Raw genomic sequence first — 24982 nt, 5'->3', positions numbered from 1 at the left:
ACACATAAAATTGTTTTAACAAAATGAAAGCAGTATTTTGACATTTCTGTCAGATATGTCAGAACCTCTTCAAGAATATTAATCTATAATCAGCAAGATAAATCTAAACTTACATTCAGTTCTTGTTATTTTAAAACAAACTGAAATGCTTAATAAAACAGAAAGAGATCTTACCAATGCAGGCCACTGAATCTGTTTGCTCTTTGATCCCTGAGTCTGGCTAGGGTCGTTCCTTCTGGCCCAGATTAAGTGGTATTCCACCAAAAAGGCTGAAAAATCTTCATAAACTCTAACCCACTCTCGTTTATCCCATTCAAGATCATCAAATTCCACATATACCTATGAAAAAGAAAACATAAAACTCCTTAAGCAATACAGAGTATGACATTTTAAAATATGTATAAGTCATAAAGTTGAATGAGAAAAGACATTAACAAATTCATTATTCAAATTAACATCTCTTAAAATCATTATTTAAGCAAACTATCCATAACCACATTATAACCCCTACTTATTATGTAACAATATAAATCATAAGTTTATTAAGAAAAGCGATTTACACAATGTTAGTCAGTATAGATTGAACAATATCTATTAAAGACATACTAAAGCATTATATAGATACAGATGATTCTAGAAGCAGAGGTTGGAAAACGTTTTCTATAAAGGTCTAAATAATAAATATTTTAGGCTTTGCAAACCATATGGTCTCTGTCACAACTACTTACTTCTGACTTTGTAGTATGAAAGCAGTCATAGGCAATATATGTAAACAAACGAGGTTGGCTTTATTCCAACAAAACTAATTCAAAGATAGGCAGCAATGCAAGGATAGTTCAAAGCATGAAAAATCAATCAATGCAATACACCACATTAACAGAATGAAAAACAAAAACATGATCATCTTAATTGGTACAGAAAAAAACATTTGACAAACAACACTCTTTCATGATTTTAAAAAAACACCTCAAACTAGGAATAGAAGGAAACTACCTCAACATAATAAAGATCATATTGAAAAACCCAAAACTAACATCATACCCAATGGTGAAAGACTGAAAGCTTTTCCTCTACACTAGGAATAAGACAAGGATGTTATATTTGGAAAACCAAAGCTGACTCTTTTATAACTCATTCAGTCATTCTATCCCTTCTTGGCCCCTACTTTCATCCCTTTTCATTCATTCTCTAAAATTATCTTTTTATAGAACTGTCTTCTTGACTACATTATGAGTTACATTGAAGATAGTTTTGTTTTATCTTTTTCTTCAACCCATCTTTTGCTACATTATACATGAAGTGTTTTAGTTTCCATTTATTTAAATTTTGTTTGTTCTTCTGGCTTCTCTCAAGTTCTTCAGGATGTATATAACTCCCACTTTAATGCAAACTTAGCTTTGAACTCCTATCAGCAGTTATTTGTCACACAGTTTATATTATAATATGATCAAATATTACCCTATATTCTTCAAATATAATGAGAATGTCTCTAAATTATGGATGCAGATTCACTGAGGGTAGTGTCCAGTACAGCGCTGCACATGTATGAAAAGTGCTTAATAAATATTAAGTATCTTCTGACTCCTGCTATCATGGACTTTTAAACATGTAGACAAACTAGTAAAAGATACATTTGATTTTAAGGTCTTGTGCTGCTGCCCGTTAGAAAGCTAGTTAGATGTGCTTACCTATTAGAACTGGTAAAGACAGGAATACACCGTTCAAGGAGTTAATATGTTTCTAGTTATCCATACAAAGTCAGAAGCAAGAGCCCAAGTCAAGGAATAAGACTGTTGGCTTCTTCTAAAAATGCATCCTTAGAGGTTGAGATGAGGTCTATCTGGTGTTATGCAAACGTTTCAAACTATACAAATTTCTCCCTTCAAAACTTTAAAATTTTATAAGATTCTCATATTTAATTATATTGAGTTGTAGTATAAATGGGCTTTTGGAAACTCCAGAAAACTGAAGCAGAGACAATGTTCAGGTAAACTGAGGACTATCTTTGCTTTGCCTTCATGAACAATTATAATACTGTCTTGTTGACAAAATATTCCAGTCATGAAACTAAAAAGCCAAGGTTTATAGACACTGCCCAACATTCAATATAAAGTCTTCCAAATGCAAAGACCTACTGCTGACCAGAAGCCTCACCAGTAACATAAATAGTCGATTTAACACATATTTTGCAAAACTGTTGTATGCATTCTATACTGTATTCTTATACTAACATAAGCTAGAGAAAAGAAAATGTTATTAAAGTAAATCATGAAAGAATATGTTTACAGTATTTATTGGGGAAAAAAAACACCCATGTATGAAATAACCTGAACAGTTCAAACCCATGTCATTCAAGAGTCAACTGTAGTTGGAAATTATTATTTACCTATTGATTATAGGTAATGACTAATTCACTATTTACTGATAAATATCCCATTGCATTTTATATTCAGTGGAAACTTTATAAATGCGGAATACCGGTACATTAAATTTACAATACACCAAGAATTTTCAAATACTTTGCTCATCCTATATTCAACATAATCTTACGAAGAAAAAATAAAAAAAATTGTGACTGTATGTATAAAACTCATCTGGAAAAAAAAAGTTTTAGGAATATCTTAATGACCTATTCCCATCAGGATGAAGAAATGAATGTGATTAACTCCAAGGTTTCAAGATCCGTCATGTTACTCCAAAGTGTAAAATAGCTTTTAAGAGCCTTAACTGTAAAGTGGAAAAAAATCTCTGTACCTGCCTATAATCACACAGTGAGTCCACTATAAATTAGACTTCTTTTATTCAATTTATATTTTAGCAATTTAATGGGTACATTTTAGAGTCTTCCATTTATTGTGGAATAAAATATTAAAACCTCAAAAAGGATATCAAACTATTCCCCTTACTTTCAAGCTTTCTATTAGCTTCCCATGGGACTAGGTTAAGTCTGAACTTACGCTGGTTGACAAGGCCCGAAAGATCTGTTGCCTGCGCTCTTCTGGTCCTGCTACAATCCCTAGTCCCTTACTCTACAGATCAGTACCATGATTTTCTTCCTGTTCCTGAAACATATCATGCTCATTCAGCTCTCATAATAGAAGCAGAAGATAAATTTTGATTGCAATGACTAAAGTAGGGATAAAATAATGTTTGAAACCTAAAGCAATATCGAAAGAAAAGGAGGAGGACACCAAACTCCAGAGCCCTGGCTTTAACTCTTAAAAAAAAAGGTGAGTGTCACAGAGCTGGAAATATTGTCACCAGGAAACCCAACAGACTGCCTCAGGCTAATGTAAGTTGTCCTACACTTTCAAATGCACATTACTTATCCAAACTACATAAACTTTTAGAAACTTCACAAATATGCTACAAAATACATTCTAAACAAGTATCAATTTAGTAAGACCAACAACGAATAGAGTGTGGAGAATTATTATTTACCATCCAAGACACTGAAGGTCTTAAATTCAGATGAGAAAGTTATATATAAGTGATTCCAAGGTGATATTATAGAATGGTAAAATGGTATTCAAAAGTCTGCACCATTATCTTCCAGGTCATATACTACAGTACAAAGAGCATATTCTCTAGAGCTGGAATACTAAGACCATGAATGATAAAGTTTCTCTGAGCCTCAATTTTCAAATTAGTAAAACAGAGGTAATTAATACTTCAGAGGGTTGTTGTAAGAATTAAACACGATAATATAAGAAAAGGACTCAATAAAGTAACTGACACATGTTGGCTTCATTTTATTTCCCCTTGACCTAAAAGTATGATGCATTTCATATACAAGAAAATGTTCAGCTAGAAATTTGTCACCATGGCGAAGATTGCATTGTATTAAAATGTTATAAAGAGAAAGGACACAAAATGCAATTATTCAGAAAAACAACAAATTTAATTTTAAAAAGGACCATCAGAGAAATTGGTCAATCTCATTCTAAAATGAGAAGTGGGCTGGGGGAGAGTGAGAACATATGAACTAATATATATGTTTTTAATCCTCGCCCGAGGATATTTTTTCCATTGCTTTTCAAAGTGTGCAAGGAGTCGAGGGAGAAAGAGAAAAATATGGATGTGAAAGACACATAGATTGGATGCCTCTTGCATGTGCCCCAACCAGAGCCCTGGATCGAGCCTGCAACCAGGGTATGTGCCCTTGACCAAGACCCTTTAGTCCTCAAGCGGACACTCTAACTACTGAGCCAAACCAGCTAGGGCTGTACAATTTATCTTTCAAAAACAGATAAAGGAGGAGGACAACTGAGTAGTAGAGATAGAAGGCATCCAGAAATCCAGGAATCCAAGGGTGTTAACATGATAATTTGGGAAGGAGTATAATCAGAAGCAATAATATTTATAAAAATAGAATAGAAATTGGCCATATGGAGAATGTTTTCTTAACGTTAAATTTTAAAGTGACAAAGATGCAGCATATAGCAGTGAAAAAGAATGTCAACCATGTTAAGACTTGTTTTAAATCCATTTTTTAGGAAATTCAACCCAAAAGTATAAGTCATTGCTATTTACAAGTTGCAATGGACAGAGATCAATATGATACAGTTCTTGATCCCAGGGAAATGTAAATCTTATTTCAAAAGAATTGCAATAAATATTTAGATAGCAATCCTTATAAAAATAATACCATTATACAACTTTTGAAATTTAAGAAGTTTATAGAATACATGTATGTACATTCTCTCAATTCATTTTTAACATCTAAATTGTCAGTGCAACCCTATAAAGCACATATTAGGTACTTTTGATAGCTGAGAACGCAAGACCCAGAAAGACTGATTTACTGAACACAGTTAACATTTGGCAGAGCAAGAATTCAAACCTGAGCCTACTTTTATAATATCACATATAGCTCCAGAAGGAAATACTATTCAATAGTATTTGGATGGGATTGGGATTTGGATTTGGATTTGGATAGTGGAAAGGAGACTAAGAAAGCAAAAGTTAATTTTTAATTATTTAGATGTCAATAATTTCAGTAAGAAATGGGAGGAGATATTCCCTATGAAAGCATGACTCTAACAGTAAGAGTAATGTCTTATCAATATTTTATTTCTCAGGACCTGATATACTTTAGGAACTTAATAAATGTGAGAAAACTGAATAAATAAAGGTGATGAGTGAGAAACAATATGGCTATATAGTTGTCTAATGTCAGATTTTAAAAAGACATATGGAAGAAGGAAAAACGTAATTAAGAATATTTACAAATTAATATCATAAACCTTCTAAGAATAGAAAACCAAACAAGCCCATTGGCTGCATAAATGTAAGAGGATGAACTAAGAAGAAATAAGAATATTGCATGGGAAAGATGACGTAATGTTAACAGATGCAGAGAGAATAAAGAACTACTCACACCTCCTCTTTTGCATCCATCTTCTCCACCAAGGAGAATTGAGTAGAAAACTGGAAAAGGTAGAAGAAACATAGTTATAAAGTAAATGAGATTGAAATGAGAAAAGAAGACAGTAAGAGAATACCCAGACACTTTTAAAATTAGTTTTTGTCTAATGAGCCTAAATAATCACAGACCCAAATTAGGCATGCATCTCTAATGTAATCTGTGAAACATCATAAGAAAGGAAAACAATTTCTAAAATGCACTGATTCTGGAAATGGAGAACATTTTTTTTTAGAATATTATATATCAAAGAAACATAATTTGAGTTTAAAAGGCTCTTGACAATCCATTTATGTCAGTCTATATCTAAGAGTATAAAAACTATTTGCAAGATGGCTTGTAAGCAGTTGAAAAGAAAAAGGTTACACCAAGAGCGAATTTTATTTCACTACAAGTAATCTTAAACTTTTTCTTTATCAATAAATTTCTTTTTTTTAGGTAGGATAGGGTAACTAATACACTAGAGTGTTAAAATTATGATATTGTGGGGAACGATTCTGAAAATATTTTTAGGAATAAAATTAAAAATATAAGCTCAATAATAGTATTGCACACTAGGTACTCACAGCTGGTTAAACAACCACAATTTACAGTATTAACCAAGAAATAAAGTAAAATTGACTGTATCTCTTCTAAAGTAATCTACAAAGCTCTATCCTCCGACTTTAATCAAGATATCCAGATAAGAGAATAATTTAACAATTGGATAAGATGAAGATTCCAAAAGGTTGGGAAAATGGGCAGAATAAACAAATATTAAATAAAAGCAATTATCAGTGGTAGCTGCCTTTGTGCAATAAAAGAAGCTTAAGCTAAAGCTAGAATTTGGCAAAGCTGATAAACACTACAATTTACAATAGAGAAGCCTTAAAGATTCAAAAATTGAGGTGAAAGCAGGGCTAATGGGAAAAATGAGACTAGTCTGTTTAAGCAGCAGCTAGACTCACAGATCTTTCCCTGGCTCTAGCCTCACAAGTGCCTCCCACTTCGGCAGAGGGGTGTTTCCCCCCTAGAAAAGGTTATCGTTGGGCCTCTGGATCAGGGAGCATACTGAAACAAGCTGAAGGCAGACATTACTACTGAAACAGGAGGATTAAGTGAAAGTTTACATAATGAAATGTTGAGAATCAACACCCTCTTCCCACTCCCAGTCTATTTTTACCTCAATGGGTGTAGCTTTGAGAGCCAGGGAAAAGACTAGCAGATTTCTCTGGGAAACCTGACCAGTTTAAGATAAAAGGCAACTAAATACACAGACATTAGGTGTTCCCCAAGGAAATGGCATGATCTCTCAAAAGACACACAAGACTATAGCCAACAAACACCACCCACATGCTCAGAGCTCCCAGTGTGCTTTTAAATGAGTACTCAGAATCATCAGATATTTCCTGCAAGTAAACATCAAATTATAAAACAGACTAAATAACATAGAGAAAATGACTTCAAACAAAATAAGACTGAAGAGAGAAGAAAACATTATCTATCTATCTATCTATCTATCTATCTATCTATCTATCTATCTATCTATCTATCTATCTATCATCTTCTCAATAAGATACGAGAACCTGATAATCAAAACACAGAAACAGGAGGCTATCAAAAAAATAACTATTCAGAAAGCAAAAAAACTTTTACATAAGTAAACTTTAACAGCAAACATGAAAAATGCAATAGAAGGTTTACAATATAAAATTCAAAAATTTTATTATTTTATAGCTAGAACAGAAAGAATCTAAAAGAGAAAAAATAAAAAGGACCAGCATAGTCCCATATACCAACACAAAAGATTCAGAAAGAGAAAAATAATACAAAAATGAGAGAACTGAAGAAACAATTCAAAAAGTTTTCCTAGAACCTAAACTCAAAGTTCTCAGATTGAAAAGCAACTCAAGAGCTAAGCACATGGATGAAGAGATGTACATCTAGGAATGTCTGTCTGAAATTTCCAAGCACAAACAACAGAGAAGATCCCACATGCTTCTGTCACATGAAAGATCTAAAAGCAGAATGGCATGATTTTTCAGAAGCAAAACCAGAATCTGGAAGACATTAGATCAATACTTTCAAAATTCTTAGGAAAGATCATTTTCAATCTCTAACCAAGAATTCTATAACCAGTCAGAAATAAGTCCAGTTTGAGAGAATACTTTCAGATGAAGCATTAAAAAATGTCCACAGAGGTAGTCCTTTTTAAAGAAATTACTGGAGGATATATTCCACCAATAATACAAGAGAATAAACCAAAATATAGAATCCAGGAAAAGAGTTCAATAAAAAAGGCAAGGGAATCACCAGGATGATGGCAAGCAAGTAAGACCCTAAGAGGTCTAGAGTGTCCAGATACAAAAGCCCCAAAAAGATTACATAAAGAAGACAAAATTGACAGGATACCTAATATACAAATACATACTTAAGGGTACTGAAATAATTTTACATAACTTGGGGAGTATCTGATTAAATCTATGACAAGTACACAGAAAACTAAGGGAGGAAATGCAAGACAATTATTAACCCTTCCCAAATAAAATGTTTTCCAAGAAATTAAAAGTCAACATATACAAAGTAGGCAACCAAAAATACTTTTTATATAGTCATGATAATATAAACATCAGGTATCCATCTAACCAAAATTGAAATATAAGTACATATGGAGGGATATCATCAGTTTATCTAGTTTTTACATTTTTATCTACTCTTGGTATTTTGGAAACAATTTTTAAATGTTTGTTTTTAGCCCAGCCAACTGTGGCTCAGAGGTTGAGCATCGATCTAGGTAGGATCCAGGAGATGGTGGTTCAATTCCCCGTCAGGGCACATGGCCAGGTTGTAGGCTCAATCCCCAGTAGGGGGCCTGCAGGAGGCAGCCAATCAATGATGGCTCTTTCATCACTGATGTTTCTCTTCCTCTCTCCCTCTCCCATCCTCTCTCTGAAATCAATAAAGATACGTTTAAAAAAATAAAAAGTTTGTTTTTATGTTCTATCTTTCCTACCATGTGTTAATTTCAGAAATTGCTGAAGTTTAATAAGAACTATCATTAGCATTTCAAAAGCATCAGCACTGAGGAACCACAGTAAAGCCCCGATTTTGCCGGACCTCAATTTAACAGACTTTGAATTTAACAGACAAAATTTCCAGTCCATATGTCATATGTGAAAATTAACACCGTTAGTTTTAAAATGCTTTTAAGCAAGATTTGCTCATAATTAAATTAACAGGTTACTTATTGCTATTAATTCACTGGTATTTTTAACAAATTTTAACGAATAAGCCATATGTTGGAAAAAACACTAGTAATTTCGCCAACATAAATATTACATATGTACAACTATAGTCTACATACTTAAATCCAAGAGTCACTGCTCATAAACAATATCCAGTAAATGATTAGCACATAATCATACCATATCAAACCAGGTAACTGGTTCTGTTGTCTTGCGGCATGACTTTCTGCAGCAATTTTAACTACTGCTGGCTGTCGATCCTACATGCACTAAGCCACGCCCCAGCCATGTGCATCTGTTTACTCGAGGTGACTGGTGAATGCACGCTTTTACTAGACCTATTCTGTATAAATGTAGTACAGAATAGATGTATAATGTATAATTTATACAGAATACATACAGAAAGCTTTCTATTACATATAGTAATACATATAGAAAGTTTTTCTGTGAAGTTAAACTTTTCATAAATAATTCATTTTAATTAAACAAACGTGTCTACATAAGTAAAAACAGGTTAACTAACTTGTTAACTTTTTAACATACGCATTTGGAAAACCTACTTCATTATATAATGACTTTGGCTTTAACAGACACCCCATGTGTGAATTAAGTCTGTTATATCAAGGTTTTACTGCACTTGTTAATGAAACCTTCTTACATACGAAAACACACCAGGTACAGAAAGTTCTAAGAGAATAGACCACATCTGGGGTGCTTAGAGACGTAGTACCTAGAACACAATAGGTCCTCAACAAACATTGTTTAAATAAATGAAAAAACAGGTCACACCAAAAAACACTTTGTATAATATATATATCAAGATTATGTGAAGTTGATTTGCATTTATTATAAACCACTCCAAACACTGTGATAGAATTTCATTAAAATTAACATTTATATAAAAAACACACCTTTATCCCCTGGCAACAATGGTCTCACAGCCCCTTTGTGACTGCCTGGAAGCATTGTTAACTATATGAGAAACCCAGGTAATAGGCCCGAGGTACTTCTAATTTAAAATATTTTATTTATAAATAACCCCAAAATACCATGACATATAACAACATGTCATTTCACCTAGGCACAAATTTAATCACATGTACTTTATGGCTTCTGTGCCAAGAAAATAACTAGGTAAATGAACCTGGTTGAACAAAAAACATCCACAGGGCAACACAACTATGGATGTCTCCTAAATCAACACACCTCCACATCTTTTGAGTTTGAGAAATTTCTAATTGTTCTTTTTTGTTCTTCTTAGAATAAACCCATTATGTCAGGTTATCTAGTCATTAAGATTATTTTCATATCAATTAATCATTTTAATGGCTTACCAGTGTTCCACTTGCAGGTATATACTAAAATATTTGATTCCTTAAGATAGATACTCAGGCCCCAGCCAGTGTGGCTCAGTCGGTTGGAGCATAGATAGTCCTGTGGACCAAAAGGTGGCAGGTATGATTCCCAGTCAGGGCACATACAGATTGCAGGTTCAATCCCTAGCAGAGGCATGTGAGGGAGGCAATAGATCAATGTTTCTCCTTCTCTCTCTCTCTCCCCCCCTCCTCTCTCTAAAATCAGTTAAAATAAATAAAAGAAAAATACACACACACACAACACGCAAAACTGCCTCAGTATTGTTTCTTACGAATTGAAAAGTCAGAGATAAATTTGTTGAAAATTATATGGGGATTTAAGTATAAAAAAATCTTCGGATAAGGTACACTGACTAGTACTCTGATTCCTTAATTATGAAACTTTGTAGCTATAATCAGACAATTACTTGCCTCCTACATAAGAACACTGACAAAGCAAGGTTGTTTTCCACAGAAATGTGACTGGCTTTCATAAAGCATACTTTTGGACGAGGATTATCTTATGCTGAGTAAGAAACAAACAGGCAAATTTAAAGGCAGGCAAATAATTTCTATGCCCAATTTTTAAAGGTAATTACTGAATTTGTTCACAAAATTCTCACTTTATATAAGGTACTTCACTGTAGCAATTCAATTTGAATATATTTAGAATGTGTTTTGAATTTCTAATTTGTAACAGGGAAAGATGGTAAAGAATTAGTAAGATTTCCATATCCTTTTATGTAAAAGAGAATTCTATAGCTTAATGTTTTAATCTTTTACAATTTCATACTCTTTTTTAATATATAAATATCCAATAATTATCCTAGAAAAATGTGTGCATATTTTAGATGTATTTACATCTTTTCATATTCTCTGGCCCATCAACCTAGATATATTTATTTACTAATCTTGGTTCTGTTACTATAAATTCTGTCAGCACTTTGGCAAAATGTTTCAGAACAAACAGGATTTATTTTAAACATGCAAAAAATTTTAAATGTAACCAAATGAATCATCTAATTCACCTGGGCATCCAGTTTGTTACTTACATCATCCATCAGTAATAAGTTCACTAAGGAGCACAATTAGCAATTTCATACACCAAAAATTAATGAAATGACAACAGTGCAATTATTGTTTAAATATAAATATGTAAATATAGATATATTACTACAATTACTAAGTTGAAATATAGTTTAATGATAAATGAATACCAACACTTACTACAAATCATAATCCTTTATTTAAAAAAACTAAATCAGTATATAAACCTATGCAATATAAAACTGTTTCAAACTATTTAAGGTTATATTCTTTAAACTTTCCCTAAAATAAACTATTTTTAGAAATTCCACATCTGACACAATGGAAAGCAACTGCAAATGCTCTATCGAACAGCAGCACCTGCAGGAAAAGATCCAGTCTCACAACTACTGGTACTATCAATTCATCACTTGATTCACAAACATTAAGGCGCTCCTTTCTCTCCTTCCTGTACACTCAATCGATGAAGTTGAAGAAAACAGAGCTTAGAGTGTTCATGATGACTCTCAAAACTACACAGCTGAACCTCTTACATCCTCTAAAAAATACTGTCCTTCAGAGAACAGGGTTTAACACACATTAGTGCAGCATCCTGCTCCTAGCTAGGAGTTCCAAATAGGATAACTTCTCTGTGATACACTTAACCTCTATAAAAGTCTTTATTTCTAAAAATACTTACAGTTAAGAACTAAAACAAATGATACCTGCAATGTTTAACCTACAGAAGGAAAAATATGGCCAAGGCAAAAATATTTTAAATAACAAAGTAAAATACTATTCATGCAACAATCAGGATTTTCTTAGTTGTTTTTTCAAATAAGTAAACATTTAAAAATTACCTAAACTGTAATCCATGATTTGAGAAAAATAATCTACCTCATTTTGTCAATATTTTTCAAAGTGTTCTTAATATTTTAGAAAGGTTTTGATATTATGAAAAACAGTTTAAAATTTCCTTGGCATGTTCTTAACCACTAAAGGCCTGTCAAATAACAAGGGGAAAACTGTCTAGTTGGCTGATCGTGCTGTGCTGGCAATTTCTCAAACATCTGCTAAAGGTCAGATTTCCATTGCATAGAACCAATCAATGGAACTACACAATTCTCCTAGTGCTATAAGAAGCTGAACAAAGAAGACTATTTTATGTAAGTAATGACACATAGCCATAGCTTTGTAATAAATTGTAGCGAAATCTACCACTTTCTCTTCATAGAATTCATTCATTTAAAATATGATTATAAAATTCTATTTGTATTTTTTTCTAAAATTATGTTTATGTTCACGAGTTATATATATATCAAACTCTTCCTTCCATTTCATAAAAATACATCATCAATTTTTAAATTTCACACCCCAAAAAAAGTGTTATATGTTCAAATGAAATTTTAAAGATAATTTTAACATAAATATTTACAGGTCCGATTTTATTTAAGGTATGAAAATTGTAATGAAAGACCACTTAATTCAGAGAGTGATTCGTTCTGCAACTAATCACATTAATAGATGATGAGTTAGTTTATAAGATACATTGTTAAAACTAAACTTGTCAGAGGAACATTCAGATTTTTCTAAGCTTGAAGGGACTAATGTCACATACTTTGAAAAACTTTTTGACCCAAATCATCCTGAATACATTCCATACTTTAAATCTCTGGGAACTTGATCAATTATTAAAACAAGTAATGAAACACAATAGGTTACCAAAGAATTATAGTTAATTACAAGAAGCATTTTCATCCAACGCACATATATGGACCAGGTACTACTTTAAGGGAGTATTCTTTTTTTTTAAAGATTTTCTATTGATTTTTAGAGAGAGAGAGGAGGGGAAGAGGGAGAGTAAAAAAAAAAAAACCGTTAATGCCAGAGCATAACAAATTGATCATCCACCTCCTGCACATCCCCCACAGGGGACCAAGCCCACAACCCAGGCTCGTGCCCTGAACAAGAATCCAACTGGCAACCCCTTGGTACATGAAACGACAACCAACTGAGCCATACCAGCCAGGGTGGGTCTTCTGTTTTTTAAGAGCAGAAATATTAAAGCTAAATTTAAAAGTTAAAGTACTCTTCCCTTCCATACCACTCCTCTGTGCTAAACACTAGAACTTCTGTCAAATTTTGATAAACATAGCGTGGCTATAAAGTGATGATAAATATTTAAAATGTACCACTTTATATAAGCCTCCCAATTACGAACAGCTTTAAATCTTCTACTAAAGCACACTGCAAAATTTAAATGATCAAGTAGCTATTCGAAGCTTTTTAAAAAGAGCTTAATGTCAACATTTTCATGTAACAAATATTTTCTCATTTAAAAATGTTAAAGATACTATAAAATAAATAGATCATAAAACCCTATCTGTGATTATGCCATATTATAAGGAACTTCCATCATATTATAGATGTAAATTGTTTCCTTCCAAACAATGAAAAACAGAAAACTTACTTCTAAAGAGACTGTCAAGTCAGTCTTAATCCAATCCTTCCACAAGACAAGTGAAAGAGGCCAGGTATTGTCAAGTTAGAACCACATAAGTTTCCTGTGTGTAATATAGACAAGTTTTTATTTTTCAATTGACCCAACCATTTAGAGTATAATTTTACTCTAAAAACCTTCATTACAGGCTAAAGAAACCTAAGATTGGGTACTATGTTAAATATTTTCCAAGATTATCATCATCACAGAAGGTAACGATTTCCCCGGTAATGCTGATGCAACTGGTCTGGTGACCACACTTTGAAAATAACCATACTAAAGAGTATGCATCTGTACCATGCATCCTGACACAATATGTAATCTCTCCAGCACAGAGTTTTCAATCTACTTTTCAGCACAAATGGTTGTTCAGAAATCTTTTCATGATTTTTCTACTGCTAACAGCACAACATCCAAATTAGGACTAGTGAAGGTATTAAAAGAAAGAAAACTATTAGACTTTTATTTTTCTTTGATGACTCAAGGGAAAGTCTGTCTACATAATTTTTTTTGGCAATGCTAAAACCACTCAGTATGTTCTATATACTTATGTATCAGAAACTGCCAGGTGCTGAATTATAAATAAAAGCTACATCTATCTAAAGACATAAGTAAACAAAAACAGAGGGCCCCCTACTTACTATGGTTCAATTTACATGACTTTATGATGGTGCGAAAGTGATACACATTCAGTAAAAACCGTACTTCAATTTTTTTTAATTTCTGTATTTATTTGGGTTTTTAGTTTAGTTTTTTTAAAGCCAGGGATTAACAAGCTAGAGAGTAATTATTGACTCAAGAACCCTAAGAGATAAAAAACCCAGAGATAAATAAACAAAACATTGTCAGCTACTGCGCCTAGAGGTTGAAAGGCCAAACAAAACAATTACTTGGTAGCCTCCCCAGGCTAGATCTAACAAAATCAATTCATGTGCTTTAAGAAATTAAAGGTGGAGGGTGGGGGAAAGACCTGAAAGGATTCGAGAAATTCCCAAAGCTCACAAGAGCCTGAACTAGTTCCTCTTCCCAACAGTTAAGAGTGATTGACTTGTCCCTGGCCTGGTAGCTCAGTTGGTTAGAGCATTCATCCTGAATGCACCAAGGCTTCGGGTTCAATGCTGGATCAGGATATACACAAGGAGCAACCAATGAATGTATAAATATATAGAACAAACCAATGTTTCTTTTTCTTTCTCAAAATCAGTAAATTAAAAAAACAAAAAAGTGATTGACCTCATAATTCACGAGGCATGCATCAAGGGAGTACTCAGAAGGGTTTGTAATGGAGAATAATTAGCCCTAGACTAAAAGCTGCTCTACGTGCACCATAAAAATCTTAAAAACAAGACAAATCAAACTATTTTCAAGTAACTTGACTGCATCCCAGAAAAAACTCCAATATTTATAGGAATACTAAAAAAAAGCCACAGTACATAACAAGGTAATATAAACAGTGTCTGGTATTCAAAGAAAAATTATGAGGCCTTCAAAGCAGGATTTATGACACAGGATGAGAAAAAAATTATTCAATCAAAAACAGCCCAAAGGGACACAAAATGATAGATATTTTTTAAAAAAAAGTTAAAAGACCAAACACTATAAGCACAGACCTGGAAGATTTTTTTTTTTTAAATATGTTTTTATTTATTTGAGAGAGAGAGGAAGAGAGAGGGAATGAGAGACAGAAACATCAATGAGAGAGAAACATCGATTGGCTGCCTCCTGCATACCCTGTACTGGGGATTGAGCCCACAACCCAGCATGTGCCCTGAAGGAATCAACCAGGGACCTCCTGGTCTGTTCAACCACTAGGCCACACTGGCCGGGCCTGGAAGATATTTTTTAAGGTAACAAACTCAAATTGAAATTCTGGAGATGAAAACAATGATGTCTAAGATGAAAAATATGCTAGATAGGACTGAGAACATCTGAGACATTACTAAAGAAAATATTAGTGGAACTGAAGATCAAGCAAAAGAATTGATATGAAATTAATGCAGAAAAGGAAAAGACTGAAAAAAAATGAAAAGAGCATCACTAAGTTGTGGAACAATTTAAAGTCGAGTAAGACATGTATCACTGAATTTCCTGAAGGAGAAAACTAGGGGAGAAAAACAATTTTAAAAACTAAGGACCAAACATTTTACTAATTTGATGAAAACTAAACGCAGATCAAAGAATCTCAAATTTAACCTCAAGAAATATGAAGAAAATGACACAAAAGTCAATCATATAACCAAACTATTGAAAGTCCCTGGTAAAGAGAGAACTCTTAAAAGTAGCCAGACAAAAAAGAAGACATGCTCTGTACAAACAAATGTAGTTTGTTTTCTGAAACACTGAAAGTCAGAGGACAATGCAGCAACATCTTTAAAGTACTTTAAAAAAAACAACTGTCAATCTAGAACTCTATATCCAATAAAAATCTACTTATTTAAAATGTGAAAAACCAGTTTTACAGACGTGCAGAAGCCAAAATAATTAATCACCAACAGACTTGGCTCTACAAAAAATATTTAAGGAAGTCCTTATGGCAGAAGAAAATGATATCAGATAAAAATCTGTATTTATACAAAGGAATAAAGAGATTGGAAATGGCAATTTTGTGGGTAAATATTAAACAACTCTTCATACTAAATATCTCTACAAGATAATAACAAGTTTAAAGGAATAAAAATTTATTGTGGGGTTTAGACTGTACATAGAAACAAAAAAATATAATAGAATAAAATTTAGGAGAAGGGGAATTGGATGTATGTAGCTTTAAGGTTCTCAGATTATACATGAAGCAATACAATTTCACTTGGTACACTGTGATGTGTTAACATAGAGTATAACCATAAAGCAATCACTCAATAATACAACCAAAGAATCATACTTAATAAAAAACAAAGGAAACAAATGTAACCATGACGAATATTTAATTCAAAAGAAGGCAGAAAAAAGAGAGAATAAAGAACAAAGGAGAACATTAAAAACTAGCAAGATGGTAGATTTTAAATACTTGTAAAGCAATACCCATTGCAACGTTATTCACAATAGCAAGAAGTGAAATACACTCAGATATTCATCAACAAATAAATGGATAAGCAAAATGTGGTATACGCATGTAGTGGAGTGATATTTAGCAATGAAAGATGAAGCTATGATACCTGCTACCACATGAATGAACATTAAAAACATACTAAGTGAAATAAGCCAAAGAGAAAATGACAAATATTTGAATGCTTCCACTTATATAAAGTATCTAGAACAGGCAAATTCTTAGACACAGATTAGATTAAAGGGGGGGGGGGGGCCTGTAGCAGGGAGGAATAGGGAGTTGTTGTTTAATAGGTACAGTTTTTGTTTTGGGTAATGAAATGAATTTAGAAAGAGAGGGGGATGGTGATTGCATAACCCTGAATTAATGCCATTAAACTGAACACTTAAAAATGGTTAAAATGGCATGTTTTACAGTTATATGTATCTTACCAGAATAAAATCAACACTACCAAGCAACTGAACTCATTGACTCTTACAGAATGCTACTCAGTGACGAGATACTGAGTAGATACATTCTACTCAGATACATGATAAGATACATTCATTTTGAGTAGACTTCTATTTAAGTAATTATAAAAATAAACCATGTTCTAGGCCATAAAACAAACATCAATATAAATTATTAAAATTTAAATCATACAAAATACGGTTCTGATCACAAATTGAAACCAAAAATACCTCATAAATCCCCAAACACAGTTCTTTTTTAAATTTTTTATATTTTTACTGATTTCAGAGAGGGAAAGGGGGAGAGAGAGAAACATCAATGATGAGAGAGTCATTGATTGGCTGTCTCCTGCATGCCCCCCACTGGAGATGGAGCCTGCAACCCAGGGGGTATGCCCTGACTGGGAATCCAACCACAATCTCCTGGATCATAGGTGAGTGTTCAACCACTGAGCAACACTGGCTAGACAACAACACAGTTCTTAATAAACCCATGAATCAAAGAAGAAATCAAAAGGAATATTTAAAAAGTATTTTAAGCAAAACTAATAGGAAGATACAGAGATTTCCCATATACTCTATGTCCCAAAACATAAAAAGCCCCCAACCCCATTAATCAACATCCCCACCATTTTTTACAGTTGATAAACCTACAATGACACATTACAATCACCCAAAATAACAATTTGCCTTACAGTTCACTTTTGGTATTATATAATCTATAAGCTTAGACAAATGTATAATGAATGACATGCATTCATCATTATGGTATCATACAGAGTGTTTTCATTGCCCTAAAATCCTGTGTTCCATCAATTCATCCAACCCCTGGAGGCCACTGACCTTGTCATCTCCACAGCTTTGCTTTCTCCAATAGGTCATACAGTTGCAATTATATAGTATGTACCCTTTCAGATTGGCTTCTTTCACTTAGTAATATGCATGATCAGAGCCTAGATTTCTGATATTTGGAGAACAGGGTGCTTTTTGCCTGCCCTAGCTTCTCCAAGTCTTATCGTGCCTTGATAACACATTTCTTGATAACACTGAATATTACACTGTCAAATAAGTATTTTGAACTGAATGAGAATGAAAACACAACTCATCAATATCTGTGATTAGAATGGAAATTTATACCACTAAACAGATATATTACAAAAAAGAAAACACCAAGAACCAATGACTTCTGCTTCTACCTTTAAAAATTACAAAAGAAAACTGAATAGAAAACAGAAAAATAGAGAAGTATCAATGAAACCAGAAGCTAGTAGAGAAAAATCAATTAAAAGTGAAAGTCTACAGTTGGACTAATCAGCAAAAAAAAGAACACAAAAATTAAGAATATCATGAATATGCCCGGCCGGTTGAGCGTTGACCTGGGATCCAGGCGATGGGGGTTCGATTCCCGTCAGGGCACATGCTCGGTTGCAGGCTTGATCAATGACTCTCTCATCATTGATGTTTCTATCTCTCCCTCTCCTTTCCTCTCTCTGGAATCAATAAAGATATATTAAAAAAAAAAAAAAAAAGAATATAATGAATGTGAATGGTAGCATCACTACAGATCCTACAGATATTAAAGGAAAGCAGGGACTGTCAACAACTTTATCCTTTTCATTCAACAACTTGAATGAAAGGGATAAAAATACTTGAAAGACACAAAAGCCCACTAAAAACAAACAGCACAAGTAAAATTATAGTTATTGAAGAAAGCAAAGTACATTAAAAAAAAAATCAATACATTATACTTCATCAGGAATAATAACTTCTGCTCTTCAAAAAGCATGAAAAAATAAACCACTAATTGGGAGAAAGTACTTGCAAAACATTCTGATCACAGACTATATAAAAAGTCTCAAAATGTAGTAATAAGAAAACTAAGAAAAATGGCTAAAACATATGAACAGATATTTAATTAAAGAACACATAAAAGTGACAAATAAATATGTAAAAAGATGCCCACTATCATTAATTAAAATTCCAATGAGAGGATTCTGGGAAGGTGGTAGAAATCTATCTCCATAATTAAACAATTGCTCTGGCAGGATCTATTTTGAAATTGCAGTCTTTTGAAGGCTTACAACTTCCATGGGAAGACTTGGGCTATAAACTAGGTTAATTTCAGTCAATTTCAGCTCTTACCACAGTAGCAGATAACCATTCCCAGGCCCCCAGCCAGGTGGCAAGCACATGTTACTGGAGTAGCCTGCACACCGCTCGCAGAAGCTAGGGCAGGCAAAAAGGACCCTGGTCCTCCAAATATTGAAATTGTGCTCTGATGACTGACCGATGCTTATGATCACAAAAGTGCAGACTGAGAGGCAGAAAGCCACTGGTCTATTGAGCAAGACCCTACTCCTCTGGATGAAGTGACTACCTGGGTATTTGAAGGGCCAGAGCCCTTCCAACCACCCCTTCATGTTTCTCCTTTTTTTTTGGGGGGGGGGGGGGAGCCAGACATTAACAACTAGTACATTTAAGAACACCTACATATAAAAGAAAATAAATTAGAAAGTGACTGCTCAAGCACAGGGAAAGGCACAGGCTCAGAAAAACTTTGTGAAAACCATAAGCTTACACTTTGGCTGATCCTAGAAAAAAACAAAACAAAAAACAACAAAAAAACCCACCAAGAAGAAAAAAAAACTAATAAAAACAATAATATAAAAAAAAAATGCTGGGGAAGGAAGAGTATGTGGAAAGCGTTGATTGTAATGCCAGCTTCCAAGAAAAGTATACAAATATACGAAGAAACAGGAAGGATGGCTCATTAAACACACACACACACACACACACACACACACACACACACACACACACACACACACACCAAACTGTACCTAAAAAAATACCTGATGATATACAAAACAAATACTATTATTTATTTTAGTTTTAAATTACAGTTGACATTCAATATTATATTAGTTTTAGGTATACAGTATAGTGGTTAGACATTTATATAACTTACAAAGTGATCTCCCTGATGACCTAGAGAAAGATTTTAAAACCAACCTTTTTAAAATGCTCAAAGTAAAAAAAAAAAAAAAAAAAAAAAAATTATGAAGAAATTGGGAGTATTAATGGAGATAGAAAACCTAAAACAACACTAAAAAATTCTGGAACTGAAAAGTACAAGACTGAAATGAAAAGTAAACTAGAGGAATTCAAAGGTAGAAATAAGTAAGTAGAAGAAAGATCAGTGACCTTCAAAGTAGAACAATGTAGATTAATTAGTAAATCTGAGGAACAACAATAAAAAAAAACCATACTGAAGTAAACAGAGCCTAAAAGAGCTGAGGGACACCACCGAAGAAACCAATATACACACTGTAGGAGTTCCAGAAGGGGAGAGCAGGTTCACTGCCAGGAAGAGAAGTCTCCATAACTTTTGGCTGTAAAAAACCAGTGGGGATTGAGGCTGAGGGAGATGGAGGGCCGCTAGAGCCCCCGAAAGTTCCTCTTAAAAGGGCCCATGCATGGACCTACTGGGACTCACTGCCTCTGAGCTCCAGTACTGGGGCAGCAGCTTGAAAGGCACTAGAGACATACAGGGAGAAACTAAATTATTATGCAGTGTCTAATCACTGAGTGTACAGTGTACGCTTGAAACTAATATAATAATGTAAGTCAATTGTAATTGGAAAAGAAAAAGGAAATTCTGCAATATGCTACAACAGGAATGAACCCTGAGGATATTATGCTAAATGAAAAGCCAATCATAAAAATACATTGTATGATTCCACTTATATGAGGTACTTTGAGTAGTCAAAGTCATAGAGACAGAATGGTGACTTATCAGGGGGTGAAAGGAAGGGGAAATGGGGAGTTATTCTTAAATGGATATAGAGCTTTCATTTTACAAGATGTAAAGAGTTATGAAGATGGATGGCAGTGATGGTTGCACAACATTATAAATGTATTTAGTATCACTTACTACACACTTTAAAATGGTAAAGACAATAAATTTTGTTATGCGTATTTCACAATAAAAAAATTGGGGGAAAAACACACAAACCATCCCAATGAGATACCTTTATCCACCTATGTGAGTATCTAAAATTAAAAAGGCTATGCCAAATGTTGGTGAGGATGCAGAACAATTGGAACTCTCATGTATAACTGATACCAATGGTGCTGGTACCTGGAAAAGTATGGCACTTTCTTAAAAAGTTGAACATAACTGGCATATGACCCAAACATTCTACTGCCAGGTATTTTTTCAAAAATGAAAGTACATTTTCATAACACATTTATTTGAAATAGCCCAAAAGTGGGAACAACCCTGTTGTCCACCAAAAGATAAATTGATAAAAACAAATTTTGGCATATCCATGATGGAATACTACTCAGCTATAAAGAGAAATAAATGATCAATCTATCCAACAATATGAATGTATCTCCAAATAATTATGCTGAACAAATGAAGCCTGAAAAAAAATAAAGAACATACTATATGACCAGCTTGCATATTCCAGAATTCTGTATAATGTAATCTACAGTGACAAAAAGCAGATCAGTGATTGCATGAGATTAGGGAGGGGGGATAACAAAGAGATTCCAAAGAAATTTCAGGATTAAGGGATCTGTTTAATTTCTTGATTATGCTTGTTTTACATGTTTATACAGTTGGCTCTTGAAGGACATAGGGGTTGGGGTGCCTTCACTCCTCTTTGCATATCCTAAAATCCATGTATAACTTTTGATTCCCCCAAAACTTAAGCTGTCCCTCAGTATTTATTGGAGGGGATTGGTTCCAGCACTTCCCACAGATACCAAAATCAGTGGATGCTCAAGTCCCTTATATAAATGGAGCAGTCAGTCCTCCACATCCAAGGACTCCCAACTGTGGACTGAAAACAGTACAGGTATTTATTGAAAAAAATCCAAGTATAAAGGGACCTAAGCAGCTCAAACTCATGTTCTTCAAGGGCCAACTGTATATATCATTTAGATACTATGTGCAGTTTATTGTATGTCAGTTGTACCTCAACAAAGCTCCCTCCACTAGAAGTATAAATATTTTAGAGTGGGTTTACTTTTTAAATTTTGGATTAGCCTACAATGCTAACCACATAATTGAGACTTGGTATTTATTCATTCAACAAACATTTACTGAGACCCAAGGCATAACAACTGGGAAGTTTTCTGATTTCATATATATGCATGTTATAAAGTTCTCTTTTGACTTTATGAGGATTTTCTTAAGCTATAAAACTAATGTATCTCAAAGAATTAGTGTTAAATTTCAGAAAATTCTAGGACATTGCTTTGCACTTCAATTAAATAAACAAATAACCATTAGATACTAGGCAATGTTCTAGGTGCTGGGAATATAGCGAAAAATAGCGGGGGGAAAAACCCATTTCATCACACTTAATTCTAGTGTAGAAAAATAAGTAAAATGTTTAATATGAAAGAAAGCAGAGAAAAGTCAAGTAGAGTGGGAAAGGGGATGTAAAATGATGAGAAAGGAGGGAAGGGGGTTCATTTTAGATAAGGTGGTCAAAGACGACCACAATAAGCATATTCTTTTTTGTTTGTTTGTTTTTTAAATGTCTTTATTGATTTCAGAGAGAGGGAGAAACATCAACGATGAGAGAGTCATTGGTTGGCTGCCACCTGCATGTCCCCTACTGAAGGTTAAGCATGCAACTTGGGATATGCCCAGACGGGGAATGGACCGTGATCTCCTGTATCCTATAGGTCGATGCTCAACCGCTGAGCCATGCAGGACAGGCAAGATTATTAACATTTGAATACACCTACTTGGGGGAATGAGTCACATGGTTATCTTGGAGAAGAGCATTCTAGGCAGAGAAACGAGTACAAAGAAAACGGGGGATACCTGGAATATTCAAGAAATAGCAAGGATGTCAATGGGGCTGGAAAAAAACACATAAATCAGGGAGTAACAGATGAATAGGTCACAGTGGGCTGATGGGAGCAGCATATAATGTGGAGCCTCACAGGCCACTGTAAGTCCTTCATGTCTTACTCTGAATCAGTTTGGATGTCTTTGGAAGCATCTGATCCTAGGAGTGACATGACCTGAATACTTGCTGGAGGTACTTTATGGATTAAGGAGAACAATAGTTAGGCTAGTTAGGTGCCTAGTTGTTGCTAGTAACTAGTTAGGAAGCTACTGGAACTAATTAGAAGCTCCTAGAAAATCTATGCAAAAGATGATGTCTTGGACTAGAGTGGTAGCAATGGGAGAGGGATTCTGGATGTATTTTGAATGTAGAACCAAAAAGACTTTGCTGACAGTTTGAAAGTGGAACATGAAAGAAAGCAGTCAAAGAGGACTTCAAGGGAACTGAACTGGGAAGATGGAGCTGCCACTTACTAGATGATGGAAACTCAAAGCAGTGCAGGTTTTGGAGAACAGTATCAGGCGGTCAGTTATGGACATGTTAATTTTGACTTGGCCATTAGACATGTGAATGGAAGCAATGATTGGGCTGTTTCATTACGAGTCTGGGGTTCAAAAAAGGTCCAAACTAGTATATATATGTGAGAATCACCAGCATACAGATAAGATGGTACTTAAGGTTAGAGAACAGATCTGATGACCAACGACAAGAGTGTAGATATAAAAGAGGTCCAGAATTGAGTCCTCTAATAGGTTGTAAATATGAAGGGGAAAAAAACAATAAAGGAGACTTCAAAGGAGAGGTGAGAGGTAGGAGGAAAAATCAGGTGAGCACAATGTACTAGAAGCAAAATGAACAAAATAGTTGAAGAAAGAGAGGATGATTAACCATATTAAATGCTGATTGGTCAAGTATGATAAAAACTAAGAGATGATATTTGATTTAAAAAGAAACACATCATTTGTGCCCTTGATAAGAGCAGTTTCTCTGAAGTAATGGGGCAAAAGCCTGCCAGAGTGGATTAAAAAATAACAGGAGTCAAGAAACTGGGGAAAGATTTGATAACATCAAACATCTTATATGTCAAGGGGCCAAAGATACAACAGACACCACTTTCTTTACAATGCAGGGATTCCAATTTCCTTCCAATCACCAGGAAATTTCTTCCTTTGCAACACAGTTTTTCCTATTACTTATGTTTCAGATTATTTGTAAGGGATTGGTATAACTCTGGGAACAATATATAAGCATTTTATAAAAAGAGAAACACAAGGTAAATCAACTTTTAAATAAAAATCACTCTGCCCAAGAGACTAAAATAAAAACAGGGTACTCTAAGTATAAATGGTCACATTCTTAAGAAGCAAATTTCTCAAGCTTGACCTTATATAGAGCATAGCACATCACAAAAGCACTCAAAGGTTTATAGCTTCCCTGACTTCATCTCAGCATTTCCCCATGTTTCCACATTATTTCTACAAAGCTTCTCAGAAACCTTTTTCACCTATAGTATCTGGAAGATTTTGAAACAGGAAGAAAAACATCCAATTTTAAAGAGAACAAAATAGTAGTGCATTTAGATATCCTGTAATCCAATTCAACAGGTTTCTGATCTCTTTCATTTCCTTCTGCACCACTAAGTGAGCAGTCAAATTTCATTGAGTCTGTACTTTCCTTCTAACCTTTGCGGTACTCTAAGTTTAACATAAATCATAATATTCCACATTATTTAGGACAGAAATAATAAAGGTACTAACTCATAACCTGAAGAGATTAAATCTTATTTTCTATAGCTCTGTGGCATTAATATTGCAACTAAAAAGAATCAGCTTTGTAAGTGTACTGTCCATGTAATACTGATATGTCAATTATGAGAAAAAGGTGGAAGGGGAAAGAAACTTATATTTACTGTTTTATTAAGATAAAAAAGATCACATGGAAGACACTAAAAGTTAAGAATTTTTAAATGTATCTATTGATTGTTAATTTTGTCAAAGTCAAAACTGCTTAAAAAAATAAAACAAAAAACTTCCTTGGAACAAAGTCTAAATAAAAGTTCTGTCAAAACCTGGGTTATTTTTTTTCTG

General features: G+C 33.8%; 1 protein-coding gene across 6 annotated transcripts in view; it reads right to left on the bottom strand.

Annotated features, from left to right (window-relative positions):
• Positions 1 to 24982, bottom strand: part of JMJD1C (jumonji domain containing 1C) — a 197277-nt gene that overhangs the window by 130953 nt on the left and 41342 nt on the right. For all 6 annotated transcript variants that reach the window (XM_087824400.1, XM_016220758.2, XM_087824397.1 and 3 more), the window contains exon 2: positions 175 to 339. Coding sequence is in view for 5 of the 6 variants with exons in the window: in XM_016220758.2 (XP_016076244.2) it covers positions 175 to 339 (165 nt within the window). In the remaining variant the exon portion in view is untranslated. The remainder of the gene's footprint in view (positions 1 to 174; positions 340 to 24982) is intronic.

Source organism: Miniopterus natalensis, chromosome 14 (genome assembly GCF_054644295.1).
Source record: "Miniopterus natalensis isolate mMinNat1 chromosome 14, mMinNat1.hap1, whole genome shotgun sequence".
NCBI classification, from domain to species: Eukaryota; Metazoa; Chordata; class Mammalia; order Chiroptera; family Miniopteridae; genus Miniopterus; species Miniopterus natalensis.
The sequence above is the reverse complement of the archived record's forward strand: the minus strand, read 5'-3'. Positions and strand labels throughout refer to the sequence as shown.